The 23,747-nt window shown below is 34.2% G+C and overlaps 1 protein-coding gene across 1 annotated transcript in view; it reads left to right on the forward strand.

Moving 5' to 3' along the window:
• The window catches only part of LOC122628611 (homeotic protein proboscipedia), a 29,286-nt gene extending 24,653 nt beyond the window's left edge, over positions 1–4,633 (forward strand). The window contains exons 2-3 of the mRNA XM_043811051.1: positions 348–490; positions 630–4,633. Coding sequence (XP_043666986.1) covers positions 348–490; positions 630–2,513 — 2,027 coding nt within the window. The 3' untranslated portion in view covers positions 2,514–4,633. The remainder of the gene's footprint in view (positions 1–347; positions 491–629) is intronic.
• Positions 4,634–23,747: the final 19,114 nt, after the last annotated feature.

Genomic DNA, 23,747 nt, shown 5'->3' on the forward strand with positions numbered 1-23,747 from the left:
GCTTCACCTCCCTTACGTCCCTGAGATCATTAATTAGATAACTATTTATCTCTTAAAATCTTTGATAAAAACGATATGAAGCGTGGCCCGTCTTGGACGATACGAAGGATGTAAGGAAGATTACTAATCGCTTCCGGAGATATTGCCAAAATTGTGAATTTTCTTAGACAGAATTTTCCTTTAAGAAAATTTTTTTCAGTTTAAAAAATGTTTGCCCAACTTTTTTGCTAAACCTCAATTATAAATACGATTTATAATAAAACTTATTTGTCACGCTTGAAGGAAAAAAAGGAAAAGAGGAAAAAAAGGGACGAAAAAAATTTATCATTATATATCTTTTCTTTCAGAGAATGGTTTGCCAAGAAGATTGAGAACGGCTTATACAAATACGCAATTGTTAGAATTGGAAAAGGAATTCCATTTCAATAAATACCTTTGCCGGCCACGACGAATCGAGATAGCAGCATCGCTCGATCTGACAGAACGTCAGGTAAGAATGATAATTGTCAACTGACGCAGGAATCGTTAAAATGCGAAATACCCTGAAAGGTTCCTGAAAACGTGTTTCCAGCCTTTTACCTAGAGTCGACTTCGATTGAATTAAAACATACGAACGTTTTTGTTTCTAGGTAAAAGTCTGGTTTCAGAATCGCCGTATGAAGCATAAACGGCAAACTCTGAGTAAGGAGGACGGCGACGAGAAAGATGGCTCGACGTCCGACGGTATGGAAAAGTCTAAAAACGAAAAACTGTTAAGTATCGATGCCGAGGAGAAGAAGAGCTGTCACAACTGTGATATTTCTGGTGTTGGAGACGTTGGTAGTACTCTCTCTGGTGACGTCAGCGAACTTGCTACTTCTGGTCGCAGGAGTAGCAATAGTAATAATAATAACACCAATAATAATAATAATAATAATAATAATAATAATAATAACAACAACAACAACAACAACAATACGCCATCTGCAACTAACAATAATAACGCAGTGTACAACACAAACAGCAACGGTGCCAGTAGTGTCGGGAGCACGAACAGTGTTTCCAGTTCCCTAGAAAAGATGATCGTCGACGATGACTCCAGGTCGCAAGATGGTAGTGAAGTGACATCGCCGAGCGTGCCGACAAAGAAACTCTCCAACGAGATTAGGGTCAAGGTCGAAAGTGGACACAAGAGTCCAAACACCACTAAACAAATTTCCATTAGTAAGAAGTCTCCGTCCGCAAATTCAAAAGATATTTGTTCTGTAAATAGCAACGGTGTTCTTCTTGCTATGCCCGATTCTACTGTCAGTACACCGGTCTTACCAGGACAAAGTTCAGCGAGGAGCCTGACACCTTCGTCCACTCCTGGGACACCGGCTTCCGTTCAGCTTCAACAAGGAAGTCCACTTAGTATGCAACAAACCCATACATCCTATATGCAAAGACCACGAAGCTCTCCATCATCGACGACGACAATACTGCAATCAGGAACTATGTCGCCTCATGCTGTCAGAAGCATGGCGGCAAATCAAAACCATTTTCAACAACAAAACGTTTATCAACCAAATCTTGGTGTAGATTACAGAAATGGTGTTTCAACTATTAGACAAACTGTTCCTGCGGTTCAACAAACGCAATCGCAAAACAATTATTGCACCAGAGAGAGCTATCAGCATACAAGAATTCCATATACCAGTGATGTACATCCGTACAGACAAAATCAGACGGTTGTTTCGAGAATGAGCCACGTGAGAATGGCCGGCGGTAGAAACGTATACGGCTCGAACATGCAATTTCACCAACAACAAAACCAATACGGTAATACGGCCGACTACAATGGGTATCCTCAAAGCGGAGCAACGTATCATGCTTCCTATCATAGAAGCATGCAAAGCGGAGGTGCTTACAATACCGCCCAAGGCTATCCCAATCCACAAGCCGAACAACCGACGGAAGGATATGGAAATTACGGTTATACTAGTACCGGTTATCATCCCAATAGTGAGAATCTTACATCCCACAGTCATTCCAATGTGTCTACTCAAAGTGGACAACATTATTATAATGAAATTCCACACCAGCAACAACAACAAACGCAACAACATCCCACTGAAAATTACGTTGCTCATCCACCGTCAATGCATCCCACTTCTGGTGATTATCGAACTGGTAATAAATGTCACCCTAACGCCTACTACGAACAAACCAATCAGATGCACGTTCACCAGGGTGGCGAGGCTTCTAATATCCCCAATAGTTATGTATCCTCTCCAGATCCTTTCCCAGCACCCGGAATGACCACCACAGCGACTGCAATTGCCGCAGCAACCGCTGCTGTCATCACGCCACCCGGTAGCACGGGACAAGCCGACGGAAGTGCGGATTATAACAATTACGGCAATTTTTACGGTGAACCCGTTCACACGACTGCACCGCCACCGTCGGCCGACAACAGTAATAGTTCTTCAGACTTTAATTTTCTCAGCAATCTCGCCAATGACTTTGCTCCCGAATACTATCAGCTCAGCTGAGTCCACGAGACGGAGAATCCGTGTCAGCTTGACTGGGCCGATGAACAAGGACTGCTCAATGTTTTATATTAACTTATAACATGTGATTTGTGAACGTATCTATCGATGCGAAGAAAAAGATATGCGCTGTGTTTATAATTAGAACTGGTGATATAGTATCGGTGATAAATATAAAGTTAAAAGTTCTTTGTGATTTCCTGAAGTTAATAGACTATTTGTAAACTATCGAGATCGATGGTATAATTCGATGAACGATTTTAAAATCCTTAGATCCCCCGTCATTACATATATTTTAAATAATCCGAAACTCTAACTCGAAAATTTTCTGTCTAATTAAAAAATACGCGATTAATAGGGAGAATAATTTCGAACGTAGGTATACATATTGTATATCCTCGTATGAAAAAAAAATTAATAAATAAATAAAAAGAAAAAAAAGATATGGAACGATGCAATTTTAAATATGATTCGCGTTTATGATTGTTCGTTAGTGCACGTTTAGGTTAAATCTATTCACTATACCTGTTTATATCGTCATGCACTATTTAGCGAATAAATCTAATCATTGCGTCCAAGCTAAGAATTTGTTCAAAATACAGGGATTAATACGTTACGTTAATTCTGTTATTTATTATTAAGAAGAGTACCGAAAAATACAGCTTGTACATACATTTTAATAATAGATATCATATGTTGTATTTTTAAACGTTTCGAAATTTATCCTGGCCAACTTGTTTATCGTTCTTTAACATTAGCGGATAGTTCAGTGGCCGGTGAGAGTAGATGAGAGCGTGATGTGACAACGAATCTTTCAATGACATGTGATCCGTTTGTTACCTTTCTGTTTCTTTAAGAACTTACGAAACGGTACTGATTCTAGAAAAATGTTAACTACATATACTTATCTATACTAAATTCGAAAACATCGACTCAAAGCATGTAAATAAAATATTATTACGATAATAAACAAAATGGCCTGAATCAATCTCGATGTTTGGCCACTCTCGTGAATAATTTGAACGAGACAAAATAGTGCAATGTTTTTATAAATACCTTTATGTAAATTGTATCATAATTGGGAGTTTTAAAAGTTTAAGGCTGTAATACAAGAAATACAATGTAAAGGTAAAATAAAACAGACGCATATATTGTAGAAATGATTATGAAGAAATAAGCAAACGAAAGATATAAAGTAATACATAAACGCTTTTCTCTAAGCGAGATTTTGTTGAAAAAAAAAATCACATTTCTAATATCTTTTCCCGGGTAAAGTCTAAAAACTACTTAATATTTAAATAAGTGGTCGTATATATATACATATATATACATATATATATATATAAAGAAATCGGCTTTTACATCTCCTGATTATGCTTAAATTAATTTAATTTGATTCACGAACTATATATACACCTTATTCAAAGTGATTGACGTTGCTATTGATCGAATTCTTTAAACAATGTTTTCAAAATTGTATTGTTTATCAATGACAAAATGAATTAAGAAATTTTAATCGCTATATATTGTAAAGACTATGTGTCTTAAAATAGTGTTAAGTCAATCACTGTGAATCACCGTAAGTCTATCATTCACATAACGAGATAAAACGAGATAGAAATTGTACCTAATTATCTACTTCTTTATCCAATGAATTTATTTAAATATCTAAATATGTATTATGTTGAATTATCTAATGAGACGAACGAAACGAAATGGAATTGAGTTAAATTGTGTTTTATATTTGAACGACATTTTGATAGATTTTATATTTCGTTCGTAATATGGATATTAGCAACGAAATAAGAGAGAACACAGATACAGAGACACACATACATATACAAACACATACACTCATAAACGCTGTAAATTGATAAGCAATAATTAATTATGCAAACGTGTATATAATATCACAGAAGATGAGAGAGATGACGATGAGATACGTGTATAAAGTATCGTGATTCTCTTCACGATCACGCTTAAGCTAGTGTGTATACGCCGACGGATAAGAGAATGAATGAATGGAAAAAATACTACAATGCGACGGCGAATAGAATTAATTGAGAATGGATTTAATTGTTTAACAGTACCTAACTATAGCGTGAACCATCGAACCTATTGAATTAATTAAATATTATTTTATTTTATACACGATCTCATTATCGATTCAGCTTTATATATATATATATATATACAAACATATATATACATATATATGTATATATGTATGTATGTATGTATGTATGTATGTATGTATGTATGTATGTATGTATACATATATACACATATACGTTCAAGCACATGGAAAACGTTAACGTAAAAACAAACATGATGCATTTGACATAAGATTTGCATACGCGCAATCATTTGTCATTTTTATGAAAGAAAAGGAAACAAAATTCTTTTTTCGAAAATTCTCCGTCACCTATACAAAAGAATAAGTTTTTTCTATACTTTTTTATATTAAACGGTTTTTCTTTTTTTGTTTTTTTCGCATTTGAGCTAATTATAAGATTTACATACGCGCGATCGTGTCATTTTTTTTTATAAAGAAAAAAAGAAAAAAGAAATATTCTTGTTCGGAAATCCTCTAGACTATAAAAGAAAATTTTATATCAGACAAACTGATTTTGACTGACTTATTGATTTTTTCTGTTTCTGTCTTTGTCGAGTATTCACAAATTATCTAAATTATCTAATTTATTAATCTCTGAAAAAACTAAACGTTATGTGAAATTATATGAAATAACTAAACGTTATGAGTATTACATAAAACACATTTGCATTTAATGCAATAATCAACGCAATATTCCGTCAGTATTATCTACTATCTAAATTGTTTTTAGTCTTGATTTTTAATTTTTCTTTCGATTAAATAAACTCTTCTTGTGATTATTTCCTACATAAAATTATCCACAAACGCATGAACATTCTTTTCTTTTTTTTTTTACACACTTTACATTGTAAGAAAAAAAGAAAAGAAAATTCTTTTTTTACTATTAATATACACAACATATTCATTTCTAATTCAGTATGACGCAAGACTTAATGTCAGAAGATAATACTTTTAAGTACTTTTTTTTGTATGTATCATTTTTTTTACCTGCGTAAAAAAATATACCTATACATACATATATCAAGGAACGCAATGAAAATAATTAAAAGGAGTTTATCGCGCTTCGTTATCTTTATTTTTTTATTATCGAACATTAAAAACCATTTGTCTTTTACAAACTATATTACACTTAAAGAATCATTGTATATAAAGCGCGCGTATGGTAATCTTATATATATTGTTTATTCATTCCCTCAATTGTATAAGTAAGTGTCGTAGGCGATGCCTCAACACAGTAAACAAATGTACAGTTGTTCACTAACACAATTATCAAATACAAGCTCATAGCGAAACTTAAAATATTGATTCTAATTTATTTACCTGTTGCTTTTTATATACATACACCTATGTATGTGTATATATATATCGTCATTATTAATGCTTTCCCATTATATATAAAATAATTAAATATAAGAAAAAAAATTTGTAAAACCCACCATCATCATGGATGGCAATTATTATTTTGTTATTGTTTAATTTTTGTTAAATGATTGAAAGTTAAGAAAAAAGTCGAGGTAACCGGAAGAAACGAATTTCACGTCCTAGGAGGAAAGCGTGATCCCGATGAAAGAACTTCCCAACTGAAAGCGCCCCCAGGACGTGCGTGCGTGTGAGTCAAAATCGTACATGAGACGAGGCACTAGTATGTCGGTAAGGAAAGTGACGATGATGGATGAGCCGAAATATCGGTGCAATCGAACCGAAATATTATTTTTAACGCGTCTCATATGCCGCGTTAGAATCTTCCTGCATGCGTACTGTCACGTGAAATTCATTTTCACGTTGAATATAGTCGAAGGGAAAACAAAAAGTTTTCTTTTCTTTTTGTTTCATTTCGCAGATTAATCAACAATAGAAACAGCAGGTAAGGACATAAAACAAAAAAGAAAATCAAAGGGTGAAAGGATCCTTTCTCTTCCTTTTTTTCCTTTCCTTTCCCTTCTTTGCAAATAAATCAAAATTCAACAAGAAAAAACAAAGCACGAAGACAAGTGATTATTCGTTTTAGAACAATACCTATACCCGTCGGTCAGATTAGTCAATCAGAATTTCTATAAATTGTCTCGTTAGAATAATGCAAATAAAAATAAGCCAAATTCGTAAACGAAACTAAGAAAATCACAAGTTGGATAACAAAAGCAAATCGTACATGTATAACGTTAAAGTACATACGTAGGTAGGTAGAGATATGTACGCGGAGAGGTCCGAAGGTAGGACGGAACGTCTGTGTCAGTGAAGAGACTGACAATGATGGATGACCACGCGTGATGCGTGTGAGTCAAGCCCATACGACGCCATAGGCTTCGAGCTCATATGTGGCCTTCCGTCCCGACGAACGCGCCGTTCGAACTGTTGCTATCGTTGCATCTGTGCAGAGAACACCCCACCGAAACTCGAACCCCCTGATCGCCCTCAAACGTCGCCCTCAAACGTCGCCCTCAAACGTCGCCCTCCGTGCCGGCCTCCACCCTGCATCGGCTAATTTCTCGATGCTATTAACTTTTTCTCCTCTTTCGTACTCTGCTGCTCGACTGAGAGGGAAAAAGAGAAAGGAAAAGAAAAAAAAAACAGGAAAAAAAATAAAAAAAAAAGGAAGAAAAAAAATAAAAGAAGAAGAAGAAGAAGAGAAGAAGACCTATAGAAATTGAAGCTCTGTGACCTTTCTCTTAACAATATTTTTTTCTCTTTTTTTTTATCTATCTTTACTCGTAACAGTATGATTGCAAAAGTGTACATGCTATATGCGTTAAAAATAATGAAAGACTTGGAGAAATTGAAACTCTGCGAGAAACGATTTTCGATCAGTTATTCATTATTCGTGTCAGAATTGTAAAAATATTCATCTATGATTATGCTATATATTTGTCGTACTTATAGATATAATTTAGTAAATAAGAAAATGAAATTTCGAACTTCTCTTTTTTTTATTTCTATTCGTATTCAAAATCTCGATCATGAAAGTTTATCGTCCTCATACCTTCCGCAAACGAGAAATCGATTTGTCGATTTCAACGAGGAAGCAGAAAAAAAGAAAAGTTTTTTTTTCTTTTTCTTGTACTTTTTCTTTTTCTTTTCTTTTTTTTTACGACGAAATCATATTTTTATCATGGGTCGCGCGGGACCGTTGGCTTTTGCTCGTATCTGAACAGTCGAGGGTGGACTGCGGGATTCCGCAAAGAGTCAACGGTTAGTATCCCCAACTCGTAGGATGTTTGGTATCCTCCCTCCTGCCCTACCGTCGAGACCATAAATCTTACGATCGTCAAGGGACGACTCATTCACGCCACTTTGCTTTCCAACCGATATCAGCCGACCGAAAAACGCTCGGAATTCTTTCAAATTCACCTTCGTTTTCTTATCTTTTCTTTTCGTAACAATTATCGCATCGCTGGATCAATCGAATTTTCGAAAACAAACAAATCGTACAAATCGGTGATTTTCTAAATTTATAAACTTAATAAAAGATGAATAATTGTGATTAGTTATGAATTTTCTTTTGTTTTTTCTTTACCACTTGTAAAATTCTTGAATCAATATCGTCGTAATCTTAAATGGTGAATCAATGAACACATATAGAACGTCCTATCATACTAGAAGAACCCTCGACGATCGTGGCCTCGACAAACGTAGCACCCTTGGCATTACCCTCGAAGATTTATGAAGCGTACCCAATCGGGAATAGCCCTTAACCCCTTTGGCCAAGTCGCAAAATGCACAGAACAAAGTGTCTCTTGACTACCGACTGAAAATCGTGATCCATGTAAAACCGATGAAACCTTGACGAAATTTCGCAGTCTAGAAAAATAAATATCTTTATAGTTGTAAATTGAGCCATTGTTCATCGAGAATAAATATTTATTTACTATCAAAAGTGAGCAATCTCTAATACTTAATAATATTATCTCTCACTTACAATGCACCTGTATTGCACGGATAAAAAAGATGTCCGAGATTAAATCAGAAAAAAGTTCGAACAAAATAAAGAACACTGATCAATCTGATTCCTATCCAACAGAGTTTCTACCTACTCGTAGTATGGGTATATTAAAAATCAAAGAAAAAAAAATATATGTGTGTAGAAAAGAATAAAAAAAAGAAAAAATCAAAGATTGGAGATCTAGATCGATTAAAAGTAATCGTCGTATCGACGATGAAGAACGGCATGGAAGGCTCGCGAGCAACGATGCGTCGTCCTTCGTACTCTTTCTTTTTCTTCGCGAGCAGAAGAGAAATGTCGTTAACGCTTAAACATTAATAAATGTAGATAGAGAATAGAGGTCGTCCGGTGTAGAGAAGGCACACAGGTAGAAAGAGAAAGAGAAAGAGAAAACGAAAGAGAAAGAGAAAACGAAAGAGAAAGAGAAAGAGAAAAAGAAAGAGAAAGAGAGAGAAAGAGAGAGAGAAACGACCAGTGACTAAGTGAAGGCAAGAAGACGGAGCCACGCTGGCGGCTGCTTTTGAGCTTCGGTTTGTCATGGTTCGCATGATAGATGGAGGAAGCAAGGCACTACTCTCTATCTCACTTTCTTTCTCTCTCTCTCTCTCTCTCTCTCTCTCCTTCCTTCTCTCTTTCTCTCTTTCTCTCTGCATGGCTATATACACGGTGTTAACTTTTAACCACAAGGACACCTTGCAATCGGGCCGCAGCCTGTTAACTTCTTACCACCTACCGCAAATAGAATCTTACGGACGACTCGTGGTCGCATTGTCAGCGAATAAGAAACCAAGAACAACTCCCTCTGTCTCTCTCTCTCTCTCTCTCTCTCTCTCTCTCTCTCTCTCTCTCTCCCTTTCTCTTTTAACGCATCTTACGACAGTACGCATTCACCCTCCCGATAAAGACTCGACCTTGCCCCTGCTAATGAACCTGCGATCTCCCACTTCCTAACTCATGACCGTTATCCTTCTTGACCTTGACTCCTAAAGAGAATTCCACTAGAATTCTAGTTTCCCCTTTTTTTTCCTTGTAGGTTGATATCTACGTACTTTTTATTTTAAATAATTTTTTCTCTTTTTCTTCTGTTTCTTTTTTAAATAATTTTTATATATTTTTGTAGAAATTATTTAATACCCGTCTACCTTTCGACCACTTTCGTTTACTCTGCAAAGACTAGTTCGAACATGCACGCACGATCGTTACGATGATTAGTTGACTCTTGTCACGGCAGAATTCGAATATTAGTCGAAGTTGGACACGCCTTCATCGATTTATTATTATCGCCATTATTAATCTCTCTCTCTCTCTCTCTCTCTCTCTCTCTCTCTCTCTCTCTCTTTCTCTCTCTCTCTCTCTCTCTCTCTCTCTCTCTCTTTCTCTTATTTTCATTCTATTCGTTCCTTTCCCTCACATTGGAAATTTAATTTCTACTACCTATGGACGAGATATTTTGAATACCTAATTTGTTGAACACCTAGATAAATAACATATCTAACATTTCAATAAATTATTATATTATAATATTATATGTATCAAGGTATAATAAAATTTATTAATTATATGTTATGAAATGTTAAATAATTATCGTAAGAACATTCTGGAAGTATCATCCAACGAAGAAAGAACAAAGCAATACTAAACGGTCATTATTTAAGATTTCTGCTGATAATTCGGCGAGTAAAAGAGCGTGGCATATTTTATTGTGAGTCCGACGACAAGCAAAGCTCCCTGTAAAATGACTAATGATGTAAGCCGAGTGTAAAGTGAAGCGTCTATTGATTCGTAGACGCGTAAATGACACATCTATCGGACTACCGAGGCCCACCAGTCATGCTGAGGTTTTAACTCTTAAGAACGAGCAGAGGGAGAACTCCCGAAGCAGAGATCTAGACGACTTACCACCACCAAAGGTTATAGAACCGGTGATGATAAACGGTCCATACCAAACGGGATGCTGCGGTTTACAATTGCCGGGACGATATCCTTCGAATTAACCACATTAATAATACTAATATTCCGTTAATTTCTAATGTCCATGAAATTGGATTGGTCCTTTCGAAATCTACGATCCTCCAAGAGCAATAGCTACTATACAAAAATTACACCACTGAGACGTTGAACTAACAAGTGATATATTGTATAATAGCTACCTAAACAGGTAAGATACTATACTGCAATTTATGTTATGTGTTAAACTAAACACGTGCCAAGTTGATTGAGTAAATTATTAAATAACTTTAACAGACTGAAAACATAAATAGCAACTAGAGATATAAGTATATTATCACACTGCAATCACATGACATTAGAAATAATTTTCTTAGTTCATCTCCAATTTGTTACTCTTCGCGTTCAAATAGATACACTCTATTTTCCCTTTCTTATAATATGATTATTAAATAATTAATCACCTAGTACTTGTTAATAATAAATATGACTGATTGATTTTAGCTCGATCTTTATTAGTATACCTGCAAATAAATGATCTCTCTTGGGTCTTCAAGAGATTCAAATAGTTCCCATTTCGTTCGAAAAACATTAATCATTATACGCAATACAATACAGATGATTAATATGTGATTTACATCGTTGAAGTTTGCGTAGATGGAAACACAAATATCATTTTTCGAGATATTATATTCATCTACTTATGAGATGCATTACTCTCGATAGAAGAAAATATAAAGTGTTAATAATTAAAAATCAGTTCATTGAAAAAACAAAGTCGATGAATAGCACAGAACGATAGAAAAAGTGTTTACTTGTACTGGTCGAAGAATCCAATTAACGTCCCCTATACGATTTGACCTTACGAAAATTGGGTCGACGATCCACTTGGAAGATTAATGATTACAATGATTAGTCTGTAGATCCTGGAGACGGACACCTTCTATAATTAGCCAATTCATGATCCCTGTCAATCAATTGCCTAACTAAAGATTATTCATAGAAATGTTAAGTAGTTAAAATAATTTTTTCTTTATTCATATAGAATTAAATCATAAATCTCGATTTCGATGATTTCTCATTTAATCTAATTCCAATATCGAGAAGTATGTAAATAATGCAGTATAAAAACAATGAACAGTCAGAAAAAATATAGTAAATAATTACTGATAATAATATTTAATATTTAATTTTTTTATTTAATTATTTTCTTCGGTATGAAAATAAAATTCTAAAAATATATATTTATTACAAATTTTTGTAAAAAGATATACAATAAAAAAAGGTTCTTAAGAAAATAAGTTCCTTATTGCACATTCCCTACCTTAAATAAGTATGTATATCGCTTATCAGTCCGGAGATGCACAAGGTTTGTTTACGTATGTTAACATGGCGCCGTCATGTCCCCCGCTCTCAACGAGTACGGTTGATTTATAGGCGGAGCATCTGACAGTAGATGCCACTCCCAGCAACGAAATACAACAGCTGTTTCATATCCCAGCAACTTATAAAACGTACTACGAACGTACGAACGGACATCTCATGAGTACTTTCCATAATTGATTGCAATCGGTAATTAAAATATCCAATGTTGATAAGTATGGAAACTATCTTTTCTATCTACGTTAAGGTTTTTTATTCCAACATTTACCTGTCGGTATATAAAAGAAAAGTTCAAATCGTTCAAAAATAAATACGGAAATAGGGTTTCTTTACGTTTGCTATGGATTAGAAAAAATGAACATCAACTTATATACAATAATAAAAAAGCAATAGGCTACTTTATGGAAATAAAATGTATACTACTCAAACATCTATTTGAAAATCGGAGGTAGACATAGGAGCTTCTTCTTTCTCACGGCATAATTCTAGAGGCGCTACTATACAAAACTTTTCTTTTTGCAAAAAATATCAAAAAACGTTTTTACCGACAGTCGGTCTGAATGTAATTCTTAATCAATTTTGACGAACAATGTTTCATTTTAAAGATGAAGGTTTAAATAAGGACATTCTTTTTCCAAATTTTTAAACACAATTTCTTTTTAGAGAAAATAAAGTTTTTTCAAATATTTTGACGATAACGTCTTATAAATAATGCTGTATCTAACATTTTACCTACTGCGACCTGTAATATGCTTATCGATCGACTTATTATCGGGACTTATTTGTCAGTAGCCTATTAATCTGATTTTATTTATTATCGTTATGATTACATATTACGAAAATTTATTAATTGTTATACTTTGATTGATAAATGTTATTAGTATTTTACTGTTCTCAATCGTTACCATAGCCAAATTGTTTGTCATAATCAAGTTAAACTACCAAATAGATAATAAAATAAATGCGACAATGACATTTTACTTTTATTTATGTTTCATTGCCTCGATATGCAAATATCAAATAAATAGAATTAGTTTCCCTACACTATTGACAAATGATTAGGAATTGGCTTTCAATATTATTGCACTCTTTAGATTTCTTCGAGAAACTCAAATTATATGTTCTCTACTATTATCAGCTAAGTGGTCGGTAAAACAGAATTATCACGATCATTACCGATTACTAAAACATAGTTTCATTATAACCGACTGTTCAAAAAGTAGGATAAGTACTTTATTACCGACTGAGTAGTAATTTAAACAGTTAAAATTTGTTAACATTTATAGTCACTCCATTCTTTACCAACAATAATGCATTCCTACCTTATCTACAAACAAATCTACATGCACACTCTCAATTTTTTCGATTATCGGTAAAATCTTTATATTCCGTATATATAACTAAACTATACTTTCTGGTAACAATATAAAATTAATCAAATCTTATATTAGATCATACCTTTGAATTGTACCTATATCGACCGCTGATATGTGATGGTAGATTATTAAAAAATTTCAATATCAAAAGTTTTGACAGATGATAACAAAATATTTTCTATTTTAATTTAACAATAATCGATAAATCCAATTTTAATGCCAATATAATGCCATACCGAGTGTATGTCTCTAATCTATTATTTAACAAAAAATATCATTCTTAATATAAAAATATACTTTATCTAAACAATCATGTTATATTCTACAAAATTACGAAAACTATTATAAAATAAATGCTGAGAATATTACTCAAATTATTATATAAATAAAAATATTTATTTAAAATGTATAAAATAAGGCATAAACTTCATTTAATAGTCGAATAGTATAACAAAAAAAATAATAATATATACGTCAATCTCCGTAAATGTGTCGAAGAGGCAGGAGTATTTCTATTAAAAGGGATTTCTTAATAGAAACTTTAAGCAGAAGTGGCAGCATCTGCGAGGACGGGGCATTGGTGGGTTCGACCTTAGCGGGGTACACAGGGTAACACCGATCCCGTGTTGACGCCTGAAATGCTGTCCGATCGATCTTCGTCAGACTTGATTTCGTAGCAGTACAATCAGCCAGCAAATAGAATTGTACGTTGCTCTACCAAAGAGCCTTTCTCCGAAAAACTTCGCAACTGGCGTTTATTGTCATCGGCTACTCCTGAATTTCATCAACCGTCTCTCTTTTTCTCTCATCGTATAAATTAACTATACAATCTTAATAGAATCAACATTTTCAAGAAAAATTATGAGAAAAAAAATATGAAATAATTTCATTCCGAATTGAACATTCACACAATATAAATAATTTCGTGATTCGATAGCAAATAATTGATATAAAAATTTGAAGAATTAACAAGATAAAAAAGACTAAAGAGAAATAGAAATAAAAGAAGAGAGAGAGAGAGAGAGAGAGAGAGAAAGAGAGAGAGAGAGAGAGAGATAGAGATAGAAAAAGTTGAACTAGTAATACATGACGGAAACCAAGCATGATTTCTTGTACAATGAATGCAAGACGCAAGTTTTATCGCGGCATGATCAGCTGACACGCATAAGCGGCATGATTGATCCTCATTGTCGGCTGGCCGACACTACTATATTTACCAACAAGTCGTCTCTCTTAATTAAAACGTTACAGTCCTTACCAGTAAACCGGAACTCGGCTAACGTGTCAGGACCGGCTGACGTTCCGCGTGTTCGTTAATCGCTGCTTAGAATTAGTGGACACCTCACGCTTTTCCTTCCTCGCAATAACTAATTTACATCGATCATTTATATTCTATACGATATCATTAAATGAAAGACGATAGATAATCCAGGACCATCTACCAATACGGAAATATCATAAAAATCAAAACTAAAGAAACATCATTTCATTTAGTATATCAATCCGTTTAAACTAATCTTCAAGCTTGAAAAAAGTCGATCATCTCTGAAATTCCTCTTTGGCATACATTTCTATAATGCAAAAGATATATCGATTAAAATATACATGGAATCATCGTCAAAAAAATATCTATTGAGAAACATTCCGAAAAACAATCGATCGCGATTAATTCGATATCACAAGTAGATTCAAAATTGAAAGAAATATCGTTGAAGGAAGATTCGTCGATCGCATATCCGATCCATAGCTATCATCGGTGAAACATTCTCTCGCGTGTTTCATAGGATTGGCAGGAAGGACAGAAAATAGAACGATAATCCCCAATGGATCTACTCAAGGCTTTCACATTGCCGGTAAAAGAAGTAATGGTAGAATGGTGGCGTTAGCAGCGTCGTCGGTGGCAGCAGCAACAACAACAGCAACAGCAACGGCAACGGCAACGGCAACGTTAGCAGCAGGAACGGCAGCTTTAGCGAGCGAGAACGATCCATCACGAACGTGACAGCCTCCCTCCTCGCTAGAAACAACTAACTATGACATTCTTCTCGCTGCCACTGCTTCCTCTTGCCTTTTCCACTAGACACGTACTTCTCTATCCGACCTTTCGTTGCTCCACGTATTTCTTCCCTCTTTTCTTTTTCTCTCTCTCTCTCTCTCTCTCTCTCTCTCTCTCTCTCTCTCTCTCTCTCTCTCTTTCTCTCTATCTATCTATCTTTTTTTTCCTTCTTTCTTTCTTTCTTTCTCCCCTCTTTCTCCTTTACCATATTCACCTTCTTCCGATAAGCAATCGTGTGCTGATTAATATCAACCCAACAACGCCAAGTCGCTTCCGGTACCAATCCCAAAAATATAATATATACATATGTAGCTACTAACCTACGCGTTCTCTCTTTCACTTTCACGATCAGTCCGATCTAAAAGGCAGATAGCGTCATACCGTCGAGATTCGCCTTTTCGTTTAGGTCTTTTTATCGATTTGACATTTATGTAACTAAAGATCAAGGCATTGCCATTAGAAAACTTTTTCATTCGTTAATAAGTCTAATAAATACAGGTATTTTTTTTTTCACTTTTCTTTCATCCCCCACTCCTCACTTCTCTCTTCAACTTGATAATGTTAACACAAAATTGGCCGATCAATCTACTTCAAAGAAATAAATAAATAGAGAATGAGCCATACGTTATCATATTTTATCAAGTTTTATTAGTGGAATAGTAAAAAACTATCTCTATAATTCGTATCGTTTTATGTATAATTTGTATCGTTAATGTGTCATAATTTTTGCATAAGGCACTCCTAAAAATAGCAGTAAAATCAGAGATCAACATGAGCAAGTATTTACATCGATAATGACGATGCTAGAACATACGAGCTATTTATGTCATCGATATAAATCTTCTATAATACTTGATATTCGTAATATCATCTGGTATGTATCTTTATCGACCTACATGTTATTATCGTGTTAAATTCGACAAAAAGAAAAAACAAAAAAAGACAAAAAAAAAGGAAAAAACAAACTCAATTTCTAGAACTTTAAAACAATGTGACGTACCATGGGAAAGAAGGTTTAGGGGAGGGAAGGGAGGTAAAAAGAAAAAAGAGAAAAGAAAAAAATGAAATTTTGGAAAATTCGTTCGGGTGGGTTGAGTATATCGCGGTGAAGTGGTACGTGGTGGTGGAGGAAGTGGGGGAGGGAGGTTGGTTGGTGGTAGTGTACGTGCAAATTGGGTGGCTCGATCGTGGAAAGACGTAAGGTACGTCGTCGGCACAGAGTCAGAGTGTGTACTTACTCAGCACGATATCCTGCGCTACGCCGATGGGAGCGTGCTAATGGCTACTGACATGCAGTTTTGATGGATCGCCCAGCACTCTTCCTCCTTTCCCACTCCGTAACGGCGAAATATGCGGTTCTCTCGCGATAGTACCAACCTACCTACGAATGAAACGAAAAGAGAGGGGAGAAGAGTGAGACGGAAAAGAAGATCGGAAAAGAAGGAAGGAAAGAACGAAACGAAACGAAACGAAACGGAACGGAATGAAACGAAACGAAACGGAAGAAAAGAAAAAGAAACGAGGAAATGAGCGAGCTCTCGTGCAAAAATGAAAGATTCTCTTATACTTGAGCCCTAAAACGAAAATGTAGCTCAAAATATTATAGAAATGCACGGAGAAGAAAAGATACGGTGATCCGGTTAAAGATAAGAAAGTGATGAAAGAAGAAAGATCACTTTTCTCTGCGACAAATGAGTTGAAATATTCTGGAATATTTCATTTTACCTTTCTCTCTTTTTCTTTTTTTTTTTTCTAGCATGCATTAGTACTTCATTTATGAAACGTTACTGATACGCGACCTTAAAGAAAGATCATGATCGAAAGCTTGATTATTTGTTTATTCTTTTTTTTTCTATTTTTTTCCTTTTTGCCTTTATTATTCTTTCTTTTTTACTTACGGTTATCATAAGATTAATCGAACTAACAAATAATAAACGGCACGTAAAATCAAGTGTTACTAATGATTAATTAACAATTATGTAATTAATTAATTTAGAGAGATTGACGTGTTGGGAAAGTGAATATATAAAAAATTAATTAAGATCGAGAAAAACTCGTTGATATTAAAATTAATTTCGAAAATATTCGGTTAAAAAAATTAACATGCAGAAATAAAATTCAGGATAGTGTAAACGGAAATATTAATCCAATTCTAATAATAGTAATAATAATAATAATAATAATAATAATAATAATATTTCTACGAAATGCTGATGCATTTCAGTGTCCTATATAAATCTTGATCTCACAACGGTAGCAAACAAAAATAGCAAAGAAATGTTAGTATAAGAAAGAAAGAAAAAGTTAAATGTGCGTGAACAAACGTAGAGCGATTCTAAGATGGTGCAGAAACATCGACAGACGCTCCAACGACATACCAGGATCCACGTTGACGTATCTGTCCCTAAGGATATAAGCCTGATCCCGGTGTCTAAAGGACCAGGCATATCTCCGTAGACCGAGAGACTCGAAATTTCCATTGACAACCTGTTTCATCTCCACCCACTCTACTACGCCTTCTTCCTTCGTCGTCGTTTTCTTTGTATTCGTTCTAAACAGTTCCGAGTCCTGACTTCGAGTCCTTTTTTTTATTATTCACTATCTACTAAAATCACGATCAAGATGATCTACATTTCTGAAATATGTCCAATCATTGTAATAAATATATACATCCTTTTGTTTCATTATTTCTTTATTACTTTTGTTTTATTATTTCTGACATTACGATAATATTTAATTAATAGAAGATACAAAGGATTTGTGTGATCAGATTTTATAAAACATCTCTAATGTTTATATATTCGAAAAATTTCGAAAATTATTCCACCGTCGTAATTATTCCTTTGACATAGATAAATTATCGTTTATAAATTAATATTTTTTAATACTGATCGGTTATATACGAAAGTCATGTATTATTTTACTACAACTGTGTATTTTTTTTTTATCAATGATAAATATAAGTTTATATATTTTTTTGGACTTATTTTTTACGGTATGTTCTATCGCCGATGAACATGAAAAGGGACCGAGTCAGAACGTTGATTTTGAAATTTCTCTGAACTTCGGGGGAAACTGCGAGATGGTTACATGTTTCGAGGGTTTAAACGCGTGACTAGGAATACGAATCCTCAGGGACGTGAGGAGAAGTCGACAAAGTGTAGGATCATGTAGGTATCTCCGCCCGGAACTCCCCTGAGACATCCGAGCCTACTTGGTCCAACGTACCCACGACCTGAAAAATTCCCAACAAGATACCTACATCATAAACAGTTGCTTCCTTCCCTTTCTCGAATTACAGTTTATCTATTAAAAAAATTTGAAAAAGAAAAAGAAAATAAAAATGTTAATGTAACATAATTAATCATACTTTTCTTATATATTAGTAACTATGAAAATGGTCTAATTAAAAAATCTGAAAAATTCTAAAAAAATTTATCACTTAGGAATTTAATGTTGCATCCATTTACACCGACGCATACAGATATGTGTGTGTGTGTGTGTGTGTATAATAATTATAATGATAAATATATATAATTATTTTATGACAGATATTACACCAGGAATTAGTCATCATTATCCTAAATTAAAAAAAAAAGAAAAATAATTTCAAATTCATATTTTTAATTAAATTAATTTGAAACTCGCGTTATATGTATTATTAAATTAAAATTACATATATCTACCTAGTCACAATATATGTTTATAATAAAGATAAAAATAAATTTGTAACAAAAAAAAATATAAATAGTTAACATATAGGTAAAATAATGAAATATAATAAGGTATCGTAATAATCACTTTCCCAGGCAAATATCTCTCTAATTATAGGCACATGATAGAAAGAAAAAGAAATTTTGCAAAGCATCCGCAATATACGGTCCATCAAAAAGATATTCGAGTTGGACGATCAGCTCGAAGACGGAAAGAGTCTCGGACTTGTTCCTGACACACCACAGAAGAAACGATGTTGCGATTGCGGCGATGACTGTCGAAAACTGCGAACCGACAGCTTCGGAACCGGATCATTATCTTTTCGGTGGCATGCGCACTTTCTCATGCGTCTTCGAAGAGGATTAATTAACATTACAGATAAACATCTCGACGCACGACCAAAGTCGCTCTTACTGATTCGGTTCGCAAGTACCGTTTCATCAATTTCTTTTTACTGCTCCTGCAATTTACTCCTATCGATATCGCTTTACAAGTGAATTTCTTACATTGTAGAGTAACTCTCGATGTTACACAAAGTAAAATAATTAATCGTTCTTTCGAAAGAACTGTCTCGAAATATTGAACATGCGTTAAACGTAGGTAGTACTCGTATCAAAAGTCTACATAAGTTAACGTGTCCTTATTTTATTATATTAATTAATGGATAGACGTCGTCATTTTTTAAACGTTCTCTCACACTTTTCCTTAAATATCAATAACGTTGAAAACTTCTCATAAAAATTTTAGTTACAGTTTTTTAATTAAAATAAAAAGATTGTTTGAATAAAAATATACAGATAAAAATAGTAATGACATATCTGTATTTCTTTTATTATCAATAATCTATCACGACCAATTTTAAATTCTATCTTCTCACAGACGGATATCGTCAAATTCATCGAATCGAATGAATTAGATTTTTAAAACCGATAACGAACGTTATTGCGATTTTTTACTCCTCAGATATTTCGACTTTATCGGACAATGCATTTCGCCGAACAGTGACAAACGATGCGTAATGATCGCGTTATTGACATTGACGAGCAAATCAGTTCTCACCTTGCACGACATCGTCATCGGTATCGCGAGAGAGAGAGAGAGAGAGAGAGAGAGAGAGAGAGAGCTCGATATGTTAATATCCTTAGACCCCTAGAAACCAGTTGGAACGAACGAATAAAAAAGGAGGAGGCAGAGGGTGGGGAAAAAAAGAAGAAAAAGAAGAAGAAGAACAAAGATAGCTCGTTGCCGTCATTATAATTCTTATTATCGTTGAATATTATACATTCGCTACCGAGAATCATTAATCTAAATCCATAGAGATATTCCTATATTCTTTTCACTCTTTCTAATAGCCCACTATCAGTTCCATTTTTAAGATATCTAGAAACATCACAAACTTGTAGAAAAATACGTAATCCTAAAATCTGCTGGACCTAACGTATTTTGTTACACGTATATACCTATTGGATAACGTAAAATTAATTTAATTGGGAATATGTAATTTCGTCTTGAATGAAATTTCATTGAAATCGAAGAAAATAAAATTAACCATTGATTGCATACGTTGATGAAAGAAGAGAGAAGGAAATATACTCTTACATGGATAGAGCCAAACAAAGAGAAAGAGAAAGACCTAATATAAATATATATATATATATATACAAACGCATATATGCATGTATACACACAAATATACGCACATATATATATATATATATATATATATATATATATACACACACAAATTCAAACACATATAACACGGATAGAGATAGAAAGAAGAAGATAGAAGAAGGGGTGGGCTAGACTAGATTTCCGCGTCATTACACCGCCGTGGCGCTGGTCCCCGAGTTAATTGAATGCAGCGTGTGTTGACAGGTAGGCATATTGGCAGGCAGGCAGACAGGCAAGCAGGCAAGCAGGCAGGCGAACAGGCAGACGGACAGGAAAGCTTGAGGATATGGGAAGAGAGAAAAAGTGAGACAGAAAGAGAGAGACAGAGAAAGAGAGAAAGAAAGAGAAAAAGAAAAAGAAAGACGGAGAGAGAGAGAAAAAGAGAGGGAATCAGAAAAGATACTCGGTTCTGACTGAGAGCTTGGTTTGTGTCAGATGCGCTCGCGATATCGTCCCAACGTCCACGACTTCACGAGGCCGTGTACCTGTCATTTTTAGTGACCGTGTCATTCGGCCTTTACTTCGACTCCTTCGAAGCTCCTCTTCTTCCTTTCTTCGTCCTCCATAGTCGCGTTGCTGACACCGAAACGACCGGTACTAAGTTTGTCCAATCTCTCCCTTTCTCTCTTTCTCTCTCTCTCTCTCTATCTTTCTTTTTCTGTCTTTCTCTTTCTCTCTGTCTCTCTCCCTGTCTCGTTCTTTCTTTCAAAGATAACGCTGGGTGAACGGGCCTACCTGAACGCGAGTCACGCAGAAAAACGCGGCTAACCCACGATATCTCGTATAGTTCTTCTAAACTGGATTCCTCTGTCTCGCGATAAAAACGCGTAGATGAAAGACGAGACCGTTTCTTATTTTCCAATTGTATCTTTGTGGGAAATAGAAATAAATTAAACTACGTATCTCGAAATAATTATACAAAATTTGTTTCATAGTGTGAAGAATTATTTTTTTTTTTATCTATATCCAAAATAATAATCATAATGCATTATTACACTATACTTTTTTCATATATCTACAGTTAAGAACAAGTAAGATTGGAACGAACTATAGATAATATTTAGTCTTTGCTTCCTGCCATTTCACGCATAAATCGTATCAGCGTTAATCCGATAAGCTGGTTCTCTAATATCGTGTTTTCCCCTTTCGAAATACACGAAGAAACCAATGAAAAATATCAAATACATTTACTCGAGTTTATTGACCTCTTGATTTACATCGCTTCATATCTGAATGGTGCATCAGCAATATCCCGACTTATCGTATAATCCATTTTTTCTTTTTCTAATTTTTTCTTTTTTTTTTTTATATTCATAGCGCATTATATTCTATCGTCACAGAATCTGGAAACGTCGTTTCGCCATCCGACGGTACTCGAATGTACCGTTACTACTTCAAAATACGATCGCGTTCGTTTTATTTATCATTAAATAACTATTGAAAAATGACACTTTTCTTGATCGTTAAATAAGTAACCACTCGAATAATTTGAACATTTCATTGTGACATAGAGTAAATAGAACAAATATTGTTTAACGTAAAATCATCAATCACTATGATAATACGAAATAGACATAAAGAAAGCGAAAAAAAAAGAAGGAAATATCGAAAACTAATAAATCGATTTAGAAAAACAAATATAAGTACGATCTCGTCCGCTGACCAACGAAAAGATTAACAACACAATAAAACGTATTCTTATCGTCGTCGATAAACATTTCGATCTTAGCTATCGTCGAGTATTCTTAAAACGGATTAATTCAGTCGCCTAGATTAAATTCAAGTTGGTTTTTACCAAAGTCTTATGCGTATATTTTGTATTATCAGAAAAATTCGACGATAAGATCTGTCGCGAATTAAATCCTTACAAATTCAAATCTTCGAATTCAAATTTTGTTTTTTTTACGATCATGATATCATATCTATCAACGTCTTGCCAATAAATCGCTTCAATTTTTTTCGATTGAAGAAACAAAAAAAAAGAAGATAAAAACAAAAAAAAATTCATTAGATATACATGATATACAGGTAAATAATTATAATACCTACGAAACGAATGGTTACGATAAAAAAAAAACAAAGTTATTACCACAGTTAGATATTGGTACGAGGTGTCGAATTAACGAGTCTAACGAACGAAGGGAGAATATACATAGATGCGAAAGCCTGTTTACGGTTGAAACAGAATTACACGACGGTACCAGCCACCCCTTGGCTCGACGCGCGTCCATTCATTAACACTTCATATCCCGTAGCGACGTGCTGGTAACGAGCCTGTCATAATTACGGTGCTAACTTTATTACTGCGGATATACACTCTCCTTCACGTTAGTATTATATCCATGCGTCATAGGTTAAATTCACATTCGCACCTCTTTGACCTGCCTTTGCTAAAAACCAATAAAGACTTGTTTCCATGATAAAATCCAATTGATTATACACTATTCTTTTCGTTTTTTCATTTTCTTTTTTATCCTTCATCTCCTTTTCCACAATCACCAAAACCTATAAAATTATTCGTTCAAGTATATAACAAGTTATTATTTTTCATAGGAATAACCCAATCAAAAGAATATTGAATTAATTAGTTGATTGGTTTTATTTAAAGATCCGTGTCTGATTTTATCACTTTCATACTTATAACACTTTCAAAAGTAGTATAAATAGATCTGAGTATAAACAGATCAACGTAATTTTAATATTCTTTAATTAATGTTTGAAGACATGTTTTTCTTGAAATTATGAAAATAGACACGAAACAGCTAAGTTTATAAATATATATATGTGTGTGTGTGTGTATGTATATGTCGTAATTAATTATTAATTGAACGATTTTTCAACATCTATCGAGCTTAAGATTGAATTTTAGTATGTCACCGGATTAGATAAGAGTAACCAGTTTTCATGATTTTTCTAAAAACAAACGACTAGTGTCCCGAGACAGGCTGAACAAGCAGATCATCGTCTACTTTATAATTTTATCGAAATCGTTAACCTATCTATGCACACATATTTTCTTTCTCTCTTTCCCTCT

The sequence above is a fragment of the Vespula pensylvanica genome, chromosome 4 (genome assembly GCF_014466175.1).
Source record: "Vespula pensylvanica isolate Volc-1 chromosome 4, ASM1446617v1, whole genome shotgun sequence".
Lineage (NCBI taxonomy): Eukaryota > Metazoa > Arthropoda > Insecta > Hymenoptera > Vespidae > Vespula > Vespula pensylvanica.